At 47.8% G+C, this 15,658-nt stretch overlaps 1 protein-coding gene across 1 annotated transcript in view; it reads right to left on the reverse strand.

Annotated features, from left to right (window-relative positions):
- NECTIN4 (nectin cell adhesion molecule 4) overlaps positions 1–12,419 on the reverse strand; it is a 139,028-nt gene extending 126,609 nt beyond the window's left edge. Inside the window, exon 1 of the mRNA XM_060253399.1 lies at positions 11,979–12,419. Coding sequence (XP_060109382.1) covers positions 11,979–12,018 — 40 coding nt within the window. The 5' untranslated portion in view covers positions 12,019–12,419. The remainder of the gene's footprint in view (positions 1–11,978) is intronic.
- Positions 12,420–15,658: the final 3,239 nt, after the last annotated feature.

Consider the following 15,658-nt stretch of genomic DNA (forward strand, 5'->3'; position numbering starts at 1 on the left):
CACCCTGTGATGTCACCACTGTTTAACATAGGGCTTTTTTGTAGAAAAAGCCCAGCAGGAACTCATTTGCATATTAGGCCACACTTCCTGATGCCCAGCCAGCAGGAACTGCATCTGTGTGCGTTCCTGCTCAAAAAAAGCCCTGTGTGTGTATGTGTGTATGTATGTAATGGAGCAGTCTGCTCCTCTCCTAATATCTGTGAGATTTAGTTTGGTCCTATTGGGTGGAGCTCTTCTTTCAGTTTCCAGCTTTGTATGTTAGCTGAAGATGTTGGTTGTTGGTCTCCTTGCAAATAAACAGCTGACATTTTGAGCCTGCTTGTCTCTGCTTAATGGACCCGAGAATGGGTGCCTGAGTGAGTACTCTTAACCTGGGAATCCTCAGCTAAAGGTGACCATCGCATCAGCAAGGGGCTTTCCAGGCAAGGGAGAAGCAGAGGTAGTTTGCCATTGCTTTCCTCTGCAGTCTTCCCTGGTGGTCTCCCCTCCAAAAGCTGACCCTACTTAGCTTCCCAGATCTGACCAGGGCGGGCTGAACTATACTACCTTCCCTCCACAATTAAATACTCAAAGGTAATGTTGCCATCATGGGAGTGTTCTCTCTGCCCCCCCTCCCCCCACCACTACCACTAAGGCTGCTGATTTTGGGACCCATGCTACATTTCCCTGGCAAGTGATTCCAGGAGCAATAGGGCACAAGTCTCTACTGGGCAACATGCCCATTGCTGAAGATGCAGAGAGTTGCCACCCTGTTTAATGAGAAGCTGGTCCCCAGGGAACAAGCCCAGCGAACCGGCTAGGCAGGAGAGAGTCACCTGCAACCAAGGCTGGGAGGAGGAGGAGGAGCAGGAGGAAATTGCACCTCACTTGCCAAACGACTTTCGCCTCACCTACAGAATCTTGCCCCAGCTCTACCACAGGATACGAAGTCACACAGCCGGGCCTCGTGCACGACCCATCCACTCTGACGCTCCCCATTTCCGGCCCCTGTAATGCATCATGAACCTTTTCCTACCACGAGATTGCTACCGTTATCATTCCTCAGGGCTCAGCTCTCTCCCTGGCAATAAAACAAAGAGGAGCATCGTGGCGCTTGAAAGACTAGCAGACATATTCAGGCATAAGCGAAAACCCTGTTTCATCAGAAGCATCCAATGAAACTTCCAACAGCGGAAATATATACTTGACGGGGTGGAGAAGGAAACTCAATCCCGAGATTAAGTGTGCGTGTGAGAGGACAGAGGCACCTGAACTCTAGTGCATATGCACATAAATATGCATGCATCAATATTAATGCATTCCACACTGCACCTTACATCTGCATTTTGCGTGGATGGATGCACCCAAACTCTAGCACATTTTTTAAAATAAATATTTTTATGTTTTATTGACTCTTGTACAATTGACCATTACAACATATGAATGTTGGAATTACAAATAACCCTTCCCCCCCCAACCCTCCCCATCTTCTCTTAGTCTTTCCCCGTCAGCCAAGGGCACAACTCTAGCACATATGCACATAAATACATGTGCGTCAACATTAAGGTATACCGAAATTAGGAAAGGAAAGGTCCCCTGTGCAAGCACCAGCCATTTCCGACTCTGGGGTGACGTTGCTTTCACAACATTTTCACAGTAGACTTTTTACGGGGTTGTTTGCCATTGCCTTCCCCAGTCATCTACACTTTCCCCCCAGCAAGCTGGGTACTCATTTTACCGACCTCAGAAGGATGGAAGGCTGAGTCAACCTTGGGCCAGCTACCTGAATCCAGCTTCCGCCAGAATCGAACTCAGGTCGTGAGCAGAGAGTTCAGACCACAGTACTGCTGCTTTACCACTCTGTGCCACGGGGCTGAAATTAAGATGCCCTAAATCTCTATGTGAGTGGACAGATGTGCCTGAACTCAAGTTTTTATTTTATTTCTCTTTCCTTCATTTATAGTCATCTTGGCTCGTTTGGACTCAAGGAGTATTACACAGAGTAAGTCAATACCATCAACAGGATTGGCTTTCAATAAGCAACGCAATAGGATTAGGGCAGTAGAACCAACCAGAAATCCAAAACCAGAACTGAAGCAAAGCATGAGTCTTAACATGACACATTAAAAGATGCAAAAACTACATAGCAGGATCCTAGTTTTGGAAAACGAAACCCAACAGTTCCTAATAATTTCTCTTAAGCAACTTTGCGAATCATTTAGTACAGTGCCACTCTATTGCCAGTGCAGAAAAGCTCTCTTGAATAATTCAGTCTTGCATAAATGCATGCACATTAACATGAAAGTGTCACAGTGCGCAGCTAGCCATTTCACACCAGGCTGCACAACTGTGAACCGCTGATAGGACAATTTTGTTTTTCTAGCATAGCTTGAACTGAAAGAACAGTCACTCTTTTGGCTTTTTAATCCGCATAAACCAGGCTATGGCAGACAAATGAGCCCAATGTGCATGTGCAAGAGGTGGGAAAGAGCATTCCCACAACTTGTAATAGCAAAGAAGATGACCTCTGCAAAGGGAACCTTGACATAAGAATCGGAGAAAGATAGTCATGTCCTGTTCTTCACCTCTGACACACTGGAGGGTACAATAGGGACACATTCGTGTGTAACACCCAAGAACCGGGATTTTTTAAGTTCCCCCCTCCCGCCCTGCATGCTGTGGAAGACTCCTTTCCGCCTGCTGTACACTGTACAGACTTGCTCTACAGTAGCCTTACCTGAGCCTGCTTCTAAAACAGGGTGTGTAAAGTAAACTGACCCTAACCGCTTCCTTGTAAAAAAAATAAAGAGAAAAAAGCACAAGTGCTTAATGGAATATTTAATCTCACAATGCATCTGGTCATGTTTATTATCGAACACACTCAGCAACTTTTAGAGAGAGGAATGGCGAAGAAGCAGTGCGCTCTGGCACAGCTGCGGTTCTGTGCTCGTGCTCTGCTCCAGAGTTAAGAAGATGCACTTGCTCCTGTTCAGAGATCTCACTTGTAGATACCCTGGGATGGAGGCGCTGAGAGTGACGATGATATTAGATTTATATCCCGCCCTACACTCTGAATCTCAGAGTCTCAGAGCGGTTACAATCTCCTTTACCTTCCCCCCCGCCACACACACACACAATAGACATCCTACGAGGTAGGTGGGACTGAGAGAACTTTTACAGCAGCTGCCCTTTCAAGGCCAACTCCTGTGAAAGCTATGGCTGATCCAAGGCCATTCCAGCAGGTGCAAGTGGAGGAGTAGGGAATCAAACCTAGTTCTCCAAGATAAGAGTCCACACATTTAACCACTACACCAAACTGGCTCTTCAGTGGAAGAGTTATGCCAACCAAATATGGACAAGGGCCAGAAAATACACAGGTGGCCACACTCGACATTCAAAATCAGATTCATCTTTCCAAAAAGACTCAGCATGAGGCTCCCAGTGGTTAGGGTTGCCAACCTCTGGGGGGAGGGGGGAGATCTCCCAGAAGTGCAATTGATCTGTAGACTACAGAGATCAATTCCCCTGAAGGAAAGGACAGCTCTGGAGAATGGACTCTATGGCATCACATCCCTGCTGAGTTCTCTCTCCTCCCTAAACTCCACCCTCCCCTTGCTCTGCCTCCAAGCCTCCAGGAATTTCCTGTCCTGAAGTTAGCAACCCTACACCGGGTGCTGTTTCACCACCAATCTACCTTTGCTTTGTAAAAAGCTTTATAATCTGCCAAGAAGTCCCTGTTGTTCCCATTTAACAGAAAAGGGAACTAAAGCAAAGAAAAGGAGGGATTAAGAGTTGATTCAAGTAATACATTATGTTGGAGATTGGTGCTTAGATTTCCTGGGGTGTTGTTTAGCTTTACAATGTGGCCATGTAGGGGGGAGGCACAATATGGATTGGAGTTGTGATGCATGTATTTTCAAGTTTTGATACTTGCAAATGTGCAATAACAAATGCAGTAAACCCGGGTGTCCAAAACTACAGATGTCAAAACGCTGATCACCCATACTGAGAGGATGGCTCACATCATGCTCTCTCATCTGCTGTATTGATTATCCTGCACTTTCTCCAAGGATCTCAATACAGCATGCATGGCTCTTCCTTACTCACTTTATCCTCACAAGAATCCTCTGTGAAGCAGCTTAAACTGAGATAGTGTGAGGGGCCCAAGGTCACCCAGTGAGCTTAATAGTTAAACATTAAACATTGAGTGGGAATTTGAACATGGGACTCCCAGGTATCACTCTCAAACTATTAAATTACAAGGGCTGCTCCAGCTGCTTTTAACACTGGGAGGGGAGAAATTCCCGCCCCCCCAGTACTATGGCCCCTACCTGTATTAACCTGAACCTACATGTCTAGGGTTGCTAGGTCTGTGTTGGAAAATACCTAGAGATTTTGGGGGTGGATCTGGGAGAGGGTGGGGTTTGGGGAGGGGAGGGGCCTCAGCATGGTGTAATGCCATAGAGTCGACCCTTCAAAGCAGCCATTTTCACCAGGGGAGCTGATCTCTGCCAGCTGGAGATCAGTTGTAAAAGCGGGAGATCTCCAGGTCCTACCTGCAGGCTGGCATCCTTAATTACCTGGTCTTCCTTGTTGGTCTCTCATTCAAGTACTGAGCGTGACCCTGCTTACATTCCAAGCTGTGATAAAAAGCTAGTCTTTCTTCTAAGGTGCTTTAAATACACATTTTTTTTCCCTAAATAAGTATGATTGTGATAACGCTGTCCTTGAGAGCCAGTTTGGTGTAGTGGTTAAATGTGAGGACTCTTATCTGGGAGAACAGGGTTTGATTCCCCGCTCCTCCCCAGCAGCTGCTGGAATGGCCTTGGGTCAGCCATAGCTCTCGCAGAGTGTCTTTGAAAGGGCAGCTTCGATGGGGGCGGAGCATCACTGAGCAATGGTGGACGTGTTTTAGAACAGCTCCTCCACCTTCCCAACAAAATCTGGGCCCTATAGCCAAGTCGCAGGCTCTGAATTCACTCCCAGATGGGAAAATCCTTAAAAACAAAAGTGAAGGCTAAAGAAACTCCAAAAACAAAAGCGAAGGCAGCTTCAGAGACATCGCCGTCGGTAAGAAATTTCTTTTCCCCAAATCTCTCTCCGGGCCTAGAAGATCAGTCTGTGCTGACAGAGCTTAATATGGCACCAGGGCAAAACTCACCCGTTACTGCCCAGCTAAATAATGAAGAAAGGGCAGCTTCTGGGAAAGCTCTCTCAGCCCCACCCACTTCACAGGGTGTCTGTTGTTGGAGAGGAAGGTAAAGGAGATTGTGAGCCACTCTGAGATTGAGATTCGGAGTTGAGGGCAGGATACAAATCCAATATCATCTTCTTCTTCTAGGAGCCAGAGTGAGTTGTACCTTACTGGGTTGGAAATGGCTGCTGGCGGGAGGGGAAGGAGGGAAGATCTGTGATCGTTGCTTTGGATTCAACCCTTTGTTTATACGGTGGCAAACTCAGGAATGCTGCTGCTGGGTAACGTATTTCACAGGAAGTGGACATGCCCAAGTGACAGAACATATGCTTGGCATGCAGGAGGTCCTGGATTCAACCCTTGACGTCTCCTCTAAACAATCTTCGCGTCTGCTGTCAGTAAGCAGAAGCAAGTCTGAGTAAGGTCTCACTCAGGGTAAGGCAAAACAAAATTTGAGTCCAGTGGCACCTTTAAGACCAACAAAGGTTTATTCAAGGTATAAGCTTTCATGTGCATGCACACTTCAGATGCCTTTCTTCTGTGTAAGGCAGATTTGTAGGTTTTAGATGGCCTAGAAAGCCCATGAGTAAGCTGCGACTCTAAATCCAGATCATCCACATCTGGTATTTTCATATATGAGACTTTAAAGCAGTTCTCGCTTTGAAAGTCTAGACTCATTCACATGACAAACAGGGTGGGGACAGGGCTCAGTGATAGAGCCTCTGCTTTGCTCAGAGAAGGTCCCAGGTTCAATCCAGTACATCCCCAATCAAGAAGACCAAGGAGAAGGTGATGTGAAAGATTTTTTTTAATCTGAGACCCAGGAGGGCAGCTTCCGGTCAGTGCAGACAATCCTGATCTTAACAGAACGATAGTCTGACTCAGCACAAGGCAGGGTCACGTGTTCAAATGCTTCCCTTCCTCTTCCTGCTTCACCCAACAATGATCAAAATCACATAAACAACACAGGTGAGGCTCAATGCTGATTAAGCACACAAAAAACGTTTCAAGACCAGCATCACAGTTGCCAGAGCACCCTCTAGATACAGCCGCTAGTATCTTCTTTTTTTTTTATGGTTGCCAGCTTTGGGTTGGGAAATACCTGGAGATTCTGGGGTGGAGTCTGGGGAGGAACCTCAGCAGGGAAATGCTGCCATGAAGTCCACCTTCCAAAGCAGCCATTTTCTCCAGGGGAACTGATCTTGGTCATCTGGAGATCAACTGTAATAATGGGAAGTCTTCAGGACAAGCAGTGCCTGTACGTTGGCAACCCTAGACAAACCTGCAGTGTCTTAAGGCCAATTAACACATTATAAAAATCCCCTTGTCCCCCACATGTCTGGTAGACACAGGGACCAATTTCCCACTCGCCTTACGCTGCTCTCATGCTCCTCTTCTCAGCGGGGCTTCCATCCGATTTCACACTATCTGCCCTGGGGCTGTAACTAGCTTTGGCTTTTTCACGTGGCAAACACAAACTGGTTTTTAGAGGTTTCTGTTTGCTGCACAAAAAAAGCCAGAGCTAGTTGCAGCCCCGGGGCAGATAGTGTGAAATCAGACGGAAGCCCCACTAAGAAGAGGAACGTGAGAGCAGTGTAAGGCGAGTGGGAAATTAGTCAGGGTGTCTGGAAGTTCAGGGCTCAGAACTCAATTCTAAGGGACAGACATGGGCCCATTTCAGATCTGAACTGCAGTACACAGGTGGCAGGAATTTAAGCATCCCCCCCCCCCATACTGTTTTCCTGATGAGATGTAAGGGAGCCACCGTTTGACCTGCTAGGGACGTTTACAAATAGCCATCAGTACATATAACTTCCTCCAGTGCAGCAAATAATGTTTTCCCCTGCAGATTTTAAGTCTGTAAAAACAGTAACAGGGCAGAGGCTGAAGTTCCATTTCCTCCAGGGTTGCCAGGTCTGTGCTGGAAAATACCTGGAGACTTTAGGGGTGGATCTGGGTGAGGGTGGGGTTTGGGGAGGGGAGAGGCCTCAGCATGGTACAATGCCATAGAGCAGGGGTGGCCAACGGTAGATCTCCAGATGTTTTTTGCCTACAACTCCCATCAGCCCCAGCCATTGGCCATGCTGGCTGGGGCTGATGGGAGTTGTAGGCAAAAAAAACATCTGGAGAGCTACCATTGGCCACCCCTGCCATAGAGTCCACCCTTCAAAGCAGCCATTTTCTCCAGGGAAACAGATCTCTGCCAGCTAGAAATCAGTTGTAAAAGCAGGCGATCTCCAGGCCCCACCTGGAGGCTGGCAACCCTAGTTCCCTTTCCCCACATGCTGCTGTCCCAGTCTGAATTGGGCCCACATGCACCTGGGAATTAAATTCCAAGTGGGGCTGCCAACTGCCAGGTGGTGGTTGGAGATCTCCTGGGATTGTAACTCAACACTGGGTGACAGAAATCAGCAGCCATGTTTCCCAGGTGAACTGATTTCTGCCACCTGGAAAAACTGACTGCTTATATCATATGCCAATGAAGCCCCTCCCCTCTCCAAACCCCACCCTCCTCAGTCTCCACCCCTCTCCAGGCACTTTCCAACTCAGAGCTAGCAACCCTACCCAGCACCTATGCAACTGACAGGACCTGCGGTGACTTTGTGGGTGTGGTTGCCAACTCTGGGTTTCAAAATACCTGGGGATTTGGGGGTGGAGCCTGGGAATGGCAGCGTTTAGGAAAGGGAGGGATCATCTCAGCAAGGTATAATGCCATACAGTCCACCTTCCAAAGTGGCCTTTTCCTCCAGGGGGACTGATCCCTCTCGGCTGGATATCAGTTCTAATTCCAGGAGATCACCAGGCCCCACCTGGAGGCCAGGAACCCTGTTTGTGTGGAGGGGGGCGGGCGGCTTGTAACTTTTGAATTTAACCTGAGACTCTTGAAATTCCTAGAAAGGATATTCACTCAGTTAAGAGGATCAAATGGTTTGTTTTCTTTGTGAAAGATGGTCATGACTAGCAGATATTCCTGTCTTGAGCTCAAGTCCTATTCCTAATGTACTACATTGACTGACCCACCCGTTCCAGCATAATTCCAGTACAGTGCCAACGGGATACTGGCCTCCATTTGCAACCAACCAGCTTTTCTCCAAGTATGAAAAGTGGCACCCACTACTAAACTCAGCGAAGCTTTAGGGACCCCTCTTGAAAAGCGACTCCAGGCTACCGCCCAGTCCATAACACAAGAATTTCACAATAGTTAACACTTGGACAAGTTTCTGGGTTTTTGCATACATACTATTTATACATCTATAACATTAATTAGCAACAGGCTATATTTAGCGGTCCTTTCATGCTCTGCGAGAATGCAAACCCAAATTTCCCATCAAGCTTTCCCAGCTACCCTGTTCCTTTTCCATCCTGCAAGAGAAATGCAACCAAGGCTTTCTTTGTAGAAAAAACCCAGCAAGAACTCATTTACATACTAGGCCACACCCTCAGACACCAAACCAGCCGGAACTGCATTCCTATGCGTTCCTGCTCAAACAAAGCCCCGAATGCAACCCTCTCTGGGGGCCAGGCCCATTGCTCGAGAACCACTGTCTTCAGATACTCCATTCAAAAAATATAACACACATTTCATGTTCTAACCCTGCTTTGATGCAAACTAATACAATCACACCTAAAATTTGCCACTGATGTTCTCCACCAGAAATAGATGTACATATCAGGCCCTGCCTACAGACTCCATTGGGGTCACCAGGCCTCTGGGTCTAACCAAAAAGCTTTTCTTCTTTCCAGGATATCCAGAAAATGCAATCACACCTCAGGGAGAGCAGCCAGAGTCACTGAGGCAGGTGATTTTTTTTCTGCTTGGCTTGAGAGCTGTTCGTTCTAGGCAACCTGTCCATCAGGGTCCATCAAAGTCGCCAACTCCCAGTTGACGCCTGGAGTTTTCCTGGAACTACAACTGATCTTCAGACAGCAGAGATCAGTGCTCCCAGAGAAAGCAACAGCTTCAAAGGGCAGATGCCACGGTATACCGTGAATTCTAGGTGAAATCCCTCACCAAATTCTCCCTCCCAAGGCACCACCCCCAAATCTCCAGGAATTTCCTAGGCCAGAGGTGGCAGCCGTAGGCTACAGTCCTGAGTAGGATTGCCAAGTCCAATTCAAGAAATATCTGGGGACTTTGGGGGTGGAGCCAGGAGACTTTGGGGGTGCAATCAGGAGACATCGGGGGTGGAGCCAGGAGCAAGGTTGTGACAAGCATAATTGAACTCCAAAGGGAGTTCTAGTAGTCACATTTAAAGGGACTGCACATCTTTTTAAATGCCTTTTCTCCATTAGAAATAATAAAGGATAGGGACACCTTCTTTAGGGGCTCATAGAATTGGACCCCCTGGTCTAAATGTTTTCAAATTTGGGGGATCTTTTGAGGAGAGGCATCAGATATTACGCTGCAAATTTAGTGCCTCTACCTCAAAACACAGCCCTTCCAGTACCCCAGATATCCACAGATCAATTCACCATTATACAGTATGGGAACTGGTCTCCATAGCGAACAATGGAGTGCCAAGCAGACATTTCCCCTCACCCCTGCTTTCTGATGACCCTGAAATGGGGGAGGGCCTCCAAACTGGGGGAACCCCTGTCCCCACCTGGGAATTGGCAACTCTAGTTCTGAGCCATCAAGCACAGGTGATCTGCACAGCCTCTTCCATTGTGGACCACTAAGTTCCAATCGTCTCCCACCAGTGTCCTCCCACCACCACCCCATCTCTGTCAAGTAACCTTTCTGATCTCCTGAGTGTCAGGATCTGAGGCCCTGGAAAACTGGCAGCCCTAGACTCCACGGACTCTTTCAACCCCGCAGCCTTTCCCAAACTGGTCTCTGTGACTCACTGCTGTGTTTGGGGCCCTCAAGTAATCATGGAAGGCATAAACCCCGAGTCAGCATCTCTTGCAAGGCTGCAGCGCTTTTTTGTTTTTACATCTCCATGCATAACCAGCTGAGTCACTTTGCCACTGCTGGAGGGAGGGAAAGCAAAGTCGATCTCTGCCAGATCTAGACTTGGGAGTCCGGTCAGCAGGTCCACAACGCTCAAAACACTTTTTCTGACCCAAGAAAACCATTTTTTCCTAATCCCAGACTGGGGAAACCAGTTGTGATTACTCAGGGGGAGGCGGAGTGTTCCACAAGTGGGTTGCCAACTTACTCTTTTCTTGGCCCTGGGACTGCTCCTATGTCTTTGACAGTTACCGGATCAGCAGAAATTAAACAGCTGAAGCTTTTCCTAACCAATGAGGAAAAGCCTCTCCAGGCTAACTTTTGCCTTCCAAGAGGCTATGAAAGATACAAGAATAACCGTACTCTGCACATGCACAGAAGCACTCTTCACATGTTCTTTACTCTTCTCAGAGTGGGGCTGGGCATTATGCAATAACCCAAATACTTCTAAACTTTTTCTGCATCTTATAAGTGCCACTGGCGACAGCTCCAAATGATGCCTTACTTAGGTCAGTAACTCCCCTTCCTTAACGTACGTTTCTCTCTCTCTCTCCTGGGTTCTGAACTCGAGAATGTTGGAAATATGAGTTTCTATAATGTACAAGCAAAAAAATCACAGCTTCAGCCGATACATAATGCCAATACACAAACAGTCCGTACAGAGAATGAGAGAGAGACCACAGAACGGCATAAGCAATCCGAACAATGTCCTGACGCAAGCTTGGCATTCAAACCCAAGACTACCTGGTGTGTGGGAGGCAAAATAAATGCAAGTGTTGTGAAAGACAGAACATAAAATGGCATTTTCCCAGCTGACAGTCTCCTTCCTTCATTGCAAAAAAAGTTTGCTTCTTACAAACTGATCCCCCCCCCCCCCCCGCCCAGAAGATGCTTCATCCCCAACTCCAAAATTAAGACATTTTTTGAGAGCAGCAGAGAGCAATACTGGCTTCCCAAATAGAAGTAAAAGCTTGCCGGGGACTGAGGATTATCATTTGTAGCAAAGGATTATTTTTGCATGGGGTTGAAATGGCATCCCACTTGTCTCTCTACATCCAGCAGCATTGCCAACTTTCCCCCCTGATCCCACACCTCTGCTTTTTAATGGCAAACATTTATCTTCTCGTATTGACTCATCTGCAAGCCAGGTCAGACTCTGAATGCAGTGGGTGAGGATGCTGTATAGGCCCTGGAGTGAGGGGCAAAGAGTTGGCAACTGGTTCCAAATGTCCATGTATTCTTCATCTTCCCTTCCAGCAAAGGGAAGAAGAAAGAGAACCAACTTAAGGCACCAAGCTTGCCTTCACAAAGAGGCAAGAAACAGGGTGGGGCGCCTCTTTTCCCAAGAGATGTTTAGAAACATCAGAGACATTCAAGAGATCTTGACCCTCCAAACTCCTGTCTCATCCACCAAGACACCCCCAAGCATCTTTGTCTGAAGCCCATCTTCTCAGAAGTATCTGGCATTCAGAAACCAGCCACATCTAGCAAAGACTCTTTAGCCTAAAAAACACATCAAAAATATGGGGGCAACACACAGGTCTTCTAAGAACATCTTCCCACCTTTCCCACCAGGTATTCGAAGAATGGGTGGGTGGGCCTGGAACGAAACTCCAGGAGAGCTTTTTCCCATCCCAACACATCTCACCAAAGTGAAGAAGAGATTAGGCAAAACTATCATTACCCAATTATTCGTTAAGTCGGTCTCTGGGGAAAAAAGTACGTAGCTACCAAACAGGTTCTCTCTTCTGGGTAAGAAGAGGGGCTGAAAACTGTACGTGTGTGGCGATGTATGGGAAGCGGAGCCGATGGGGGAAAACAAATCAAGATCAAAATGGATCACTGACTTACCGGACACGGCTAACAAGAAGAAGATAAGCTGCCCAACCATGCTGCCGGGGGTGGGGTAGGTGGGATCCAGATGTTCAACTGCTGCAACTGTCAAAATGCTTTTCTGTCCTGCAGACTTTGTAACCAAAGTGACCCACCGGGTCAAGGCCAAGAACTTCTGCCCAGTAGCTCAGTCTTCTCTTCCCACAGCAAAGCTGTCCGGGGAGTTAAGGAAATACAGCGAGCTGTTGACATTCAGATTTGGGGGTTTTTTCATGCCAGATGAAGGAAGGGGAAAGGAGCCTTCATCCTCCTCGGTGACAGTTGACCTTTCTGCCGCTTCTGGGAAATGGGTCTTTTCCTGCCGTTGTGGGGGGGGGCTTCTCTCTCTTTTGGCGTCAGTGTTGCGGCTTGCGCTTGGCAGTGCTGAGCAATCGCTCTGTTTTGAAACTCCACAACCTGTTCTCCACACATTGCCAGAGGGAGGGGAATGAAGAGAGGTAATGAAAAAAAAATTAACCTGTTTTGCAAGTTTAAACAGGTGTTTCTCAACAAGGCGGGGGGGGGGGGAGAGAGGAGGTTTCGTTTATAGAAGGAGTTCATAGAGGGTGCTGAAGTGTTCACACCAGCAGCTTGGCTGAACGGAATCTCGCAGGCCAGTCCTCGAGGGTCAGATTTTGGGGTCCTCCCAAAAGAAACAGGGATATGGCTGAAGGGAACAGTGGCATCCCAGAGACTCTTTAGAACTGGACATCTGTTGCTCAGCCCTCAATGAAGTTCATTAAAACACAGCTGACTCCACCCAAGAGCCTTTTCTGCATTATAGATCTTTATTTTCGTGCAATAAACTGACAACGTTGGGCTGACTCGTGGCTCTGGATCCAAAAGAGAATTTCTGCTGAAGTGACAACGGTGTAATATTTCCCCAGAGTTCAAACCACAGCTATTTCATGGCTAAGAACTTGCTATTCTTCCTAAGCCAAAACACGGCATCCATTACCATTGTAAGCATCCTGTGGAATTTTTTTTTTGTACCATGGTTTTATTTCCTGTTTTATTTATGTTGTTGGATTTCCCTGTGGTTTTTTTTTTAAAATGAGACTGGTTCAGTGAAAAAGTGACCCAGACACTGACTCTGTAGTAAAACGATCAATTATGGATTTGATTGTGCGTGTAATATTAGCAACAGTACTATTTTATCACTATTATCAAACTCCACAAATTATTGGAAAGAAAAATAGAGCCAGGGCTTTTTTTGTAGCAGGAGATCCTTTGCATATTAGGCCACACACCCCTGATGTAGTCAATCGTCCAAGAGCTTACAGGGCTGTTAGTATAGGGCCTACTGTAAGCTTCAGGAAGATTGGCTACATCAGGGGTGTGTGGCCTCATATGCAAAGGAGTTCCTGCTACAAAAAAACTGAATCTCCTGCTTTTACAACTGATATATAAACCAGTGGCCCCTAATCTTGTTAGCACTAGGGACTGGTTTTGTGGAAGACCATTTCTCCATGGACCGGTGGGGGTGGGGGTGCTGGGGGTTTTGCTGGCTCAGGCTGCCCCCATGCCTACACCCCATCCCTGCCCATCATGGGGGTCTTTAAATGATGGGTAGGCAAAGGTCACTGTCACACTGTCCCTTCCGCCTGCCTGGGACCTGGGCAAATGAAGGAGGTAGTGCTTCGGAGTGAGGCTGCGCTGCCTCTTTCTTCCATCTCATACCCTGGCGAGCGAAAGGGGCAGAGCTAGGGTTGCTAAGTCCAATTCAAGAAATACCTGGGGACTTTGGGGGCGGAGCCAGGAGACTTTGGGGGTAGAGCCAGGGGACACTGGGGATGGAGCCAGGAACAAGGATGTGACAAGCATAATTGAATTCCAAGAGAGTTCTGCCCATCATATTTAAAGGGACAGCACACCTTTTTAAATGCCTTTCTTTCATAGGAAATAATGGGGAAAAGACAGGGGCACCATCATTTGGGGCTCACAGAATTGGACCCCCTGGTCTAATCATTTTGAAACTTGGGGAGTATTTTGGGGAGAGGCACTAGATGCTATACTAAAAATTTGGTGCCTCTATCTCAAAAAATAGCCCCCAGAGCCCCCAATACCCGTGGGTCAATTCCCCATTATTCCCTATGGGAATCGTTCTCCATAGGAAATAATAGAGTGCCCAGTAGACATTTCCCTCCCCACCCCATGCTTTCTAAAGCAGGGGGAGGGCCTCCAAACCAGGGAATCCCCTGCCCCCTCCCTCTCTCACACACACAAATACTTACTGGGTCTTGTTCCTGCAGAACCTTACTTGCTCTGAAAACGAAAGCAAAACTAACAGAGGGGCCCTTCTCTGAGGAAAGTGTTACTGACCTTTTCCCATGAAGTCCTTCCTGTTTCCTGCTTCCTGCTCAGCCTTAAATCAATCAATCAATCATTTTATTTATATCCCGCCCTCCCCACCGAAGCAGGCTCAGGGCAGCTAACAACATTAGATCAATGCATTGTTATACAATAATGTTTAAAAACAATAACTGATTTAACAATTTAATTAAAATTCTAAAATTAATAAATTAATAAAATTAACATCCTGGTGCTATTTCAACAGATGGTAAAATTACTTAAGCAGTCTCTCTCTTTTAATCGGTGAAGGCCATCTCGAAAAGGATGGTCTTGCAGGCCCTGCGAAACTGTTCAAAGTCCTGCAGGGCCCGCATTTCTTCCGGGAGCTGGTTCCATAGGTGTGGAACCACAACAGAGAAGGCCCGCGTGCGGGTACTCTGTAGTTTTACCTCTTTCGGCCCGGGGATGGTCAGCAGGTTCTTCCCTGTTGACCTCTGGGGTTCATATGGGGAAAGACGGTCCCTCAGGTAGGCAGGTCCTCGGCCATATAGGGCTTTAAAGGTGATAACCAGCACTTTGTAACGAATCCGGTATGTAACTGGCAACCAGTGCAGCCCGCGCAGCCCTGGCTGTATGTGCTCCCATTTTGGGAGCCCCAATAGCAGCCTAGCCGCCACATTCTGCACCAGATGCAGCTTCCGGGTTCGGCACAGAGGCAGCCCCATGTAGAGGGCATTACAGTAATCCAATCTCGGGGTGACCGTTGCATGAATCACTGTTGCCAGGTCCTGACGCTCTAGGAAGGGGGCCAACTGCCTTGCCCGCCTCAAATGAAAAAAGACTGACTTAGCAGTGGCTGCTATCTGGGCCTCCATTGATAGTGAAGGCTCCAGTAGGAATCCCAAGCTCCTGACCCGGTGCGCCGCCCGTCAAAAACTGGGAGAGATATTTCCCTCCCCAGAGCGCCCCGACCCACGCAAAGGACTTCTGTCTCCGCTGGATTCAGCTTCAACTCACTCAGCCTTAACGAAGTTGCCACAGCCTGCAGTGCCAGGTCCAAATTCCCTGGGGCGCAGCCAGGCCGGCCATCCATTAGCAGATAGAGCTGGGTGTCATCCGCATACTGGTGACACCCAAGCCCATGCCTCCGGGCAATCTGGGCAAGGGGGCGCATATAGATATTAAATAGCATTGGTGAGAGGACTGCTCCCTGAGGCACCCCACAATCTAGTGTGCGCCTCTGGGACAGCTCACCCCCAATTGCCACCCTTTGTCCCCGATCCTCGAGGAAGGAGGAGAGCCATTGTAAAGCCAACCCCCTAACCCCTACGTCGGCGAGGCAGCGGGTCAGTAGCCGATGGTCGACT

This window comes from Heteronotia binoei, chromosome 1 (genome assembly GCF_032191835.1).
Source record: "Heteronotia binoei isolate CCM8104 ecotype False Entrance Well chromosome 1, APGP_CSIRO_Hbin_v1, whole genome shotgun sequence".
Classification (NCBI taxonomy): domain Eukaryota; kingdom Metazoa; phylum Chordata; class Lepidosauria; order Squamata; family Gekkonidae; genus Heteronotia; species Heteronotia binoei.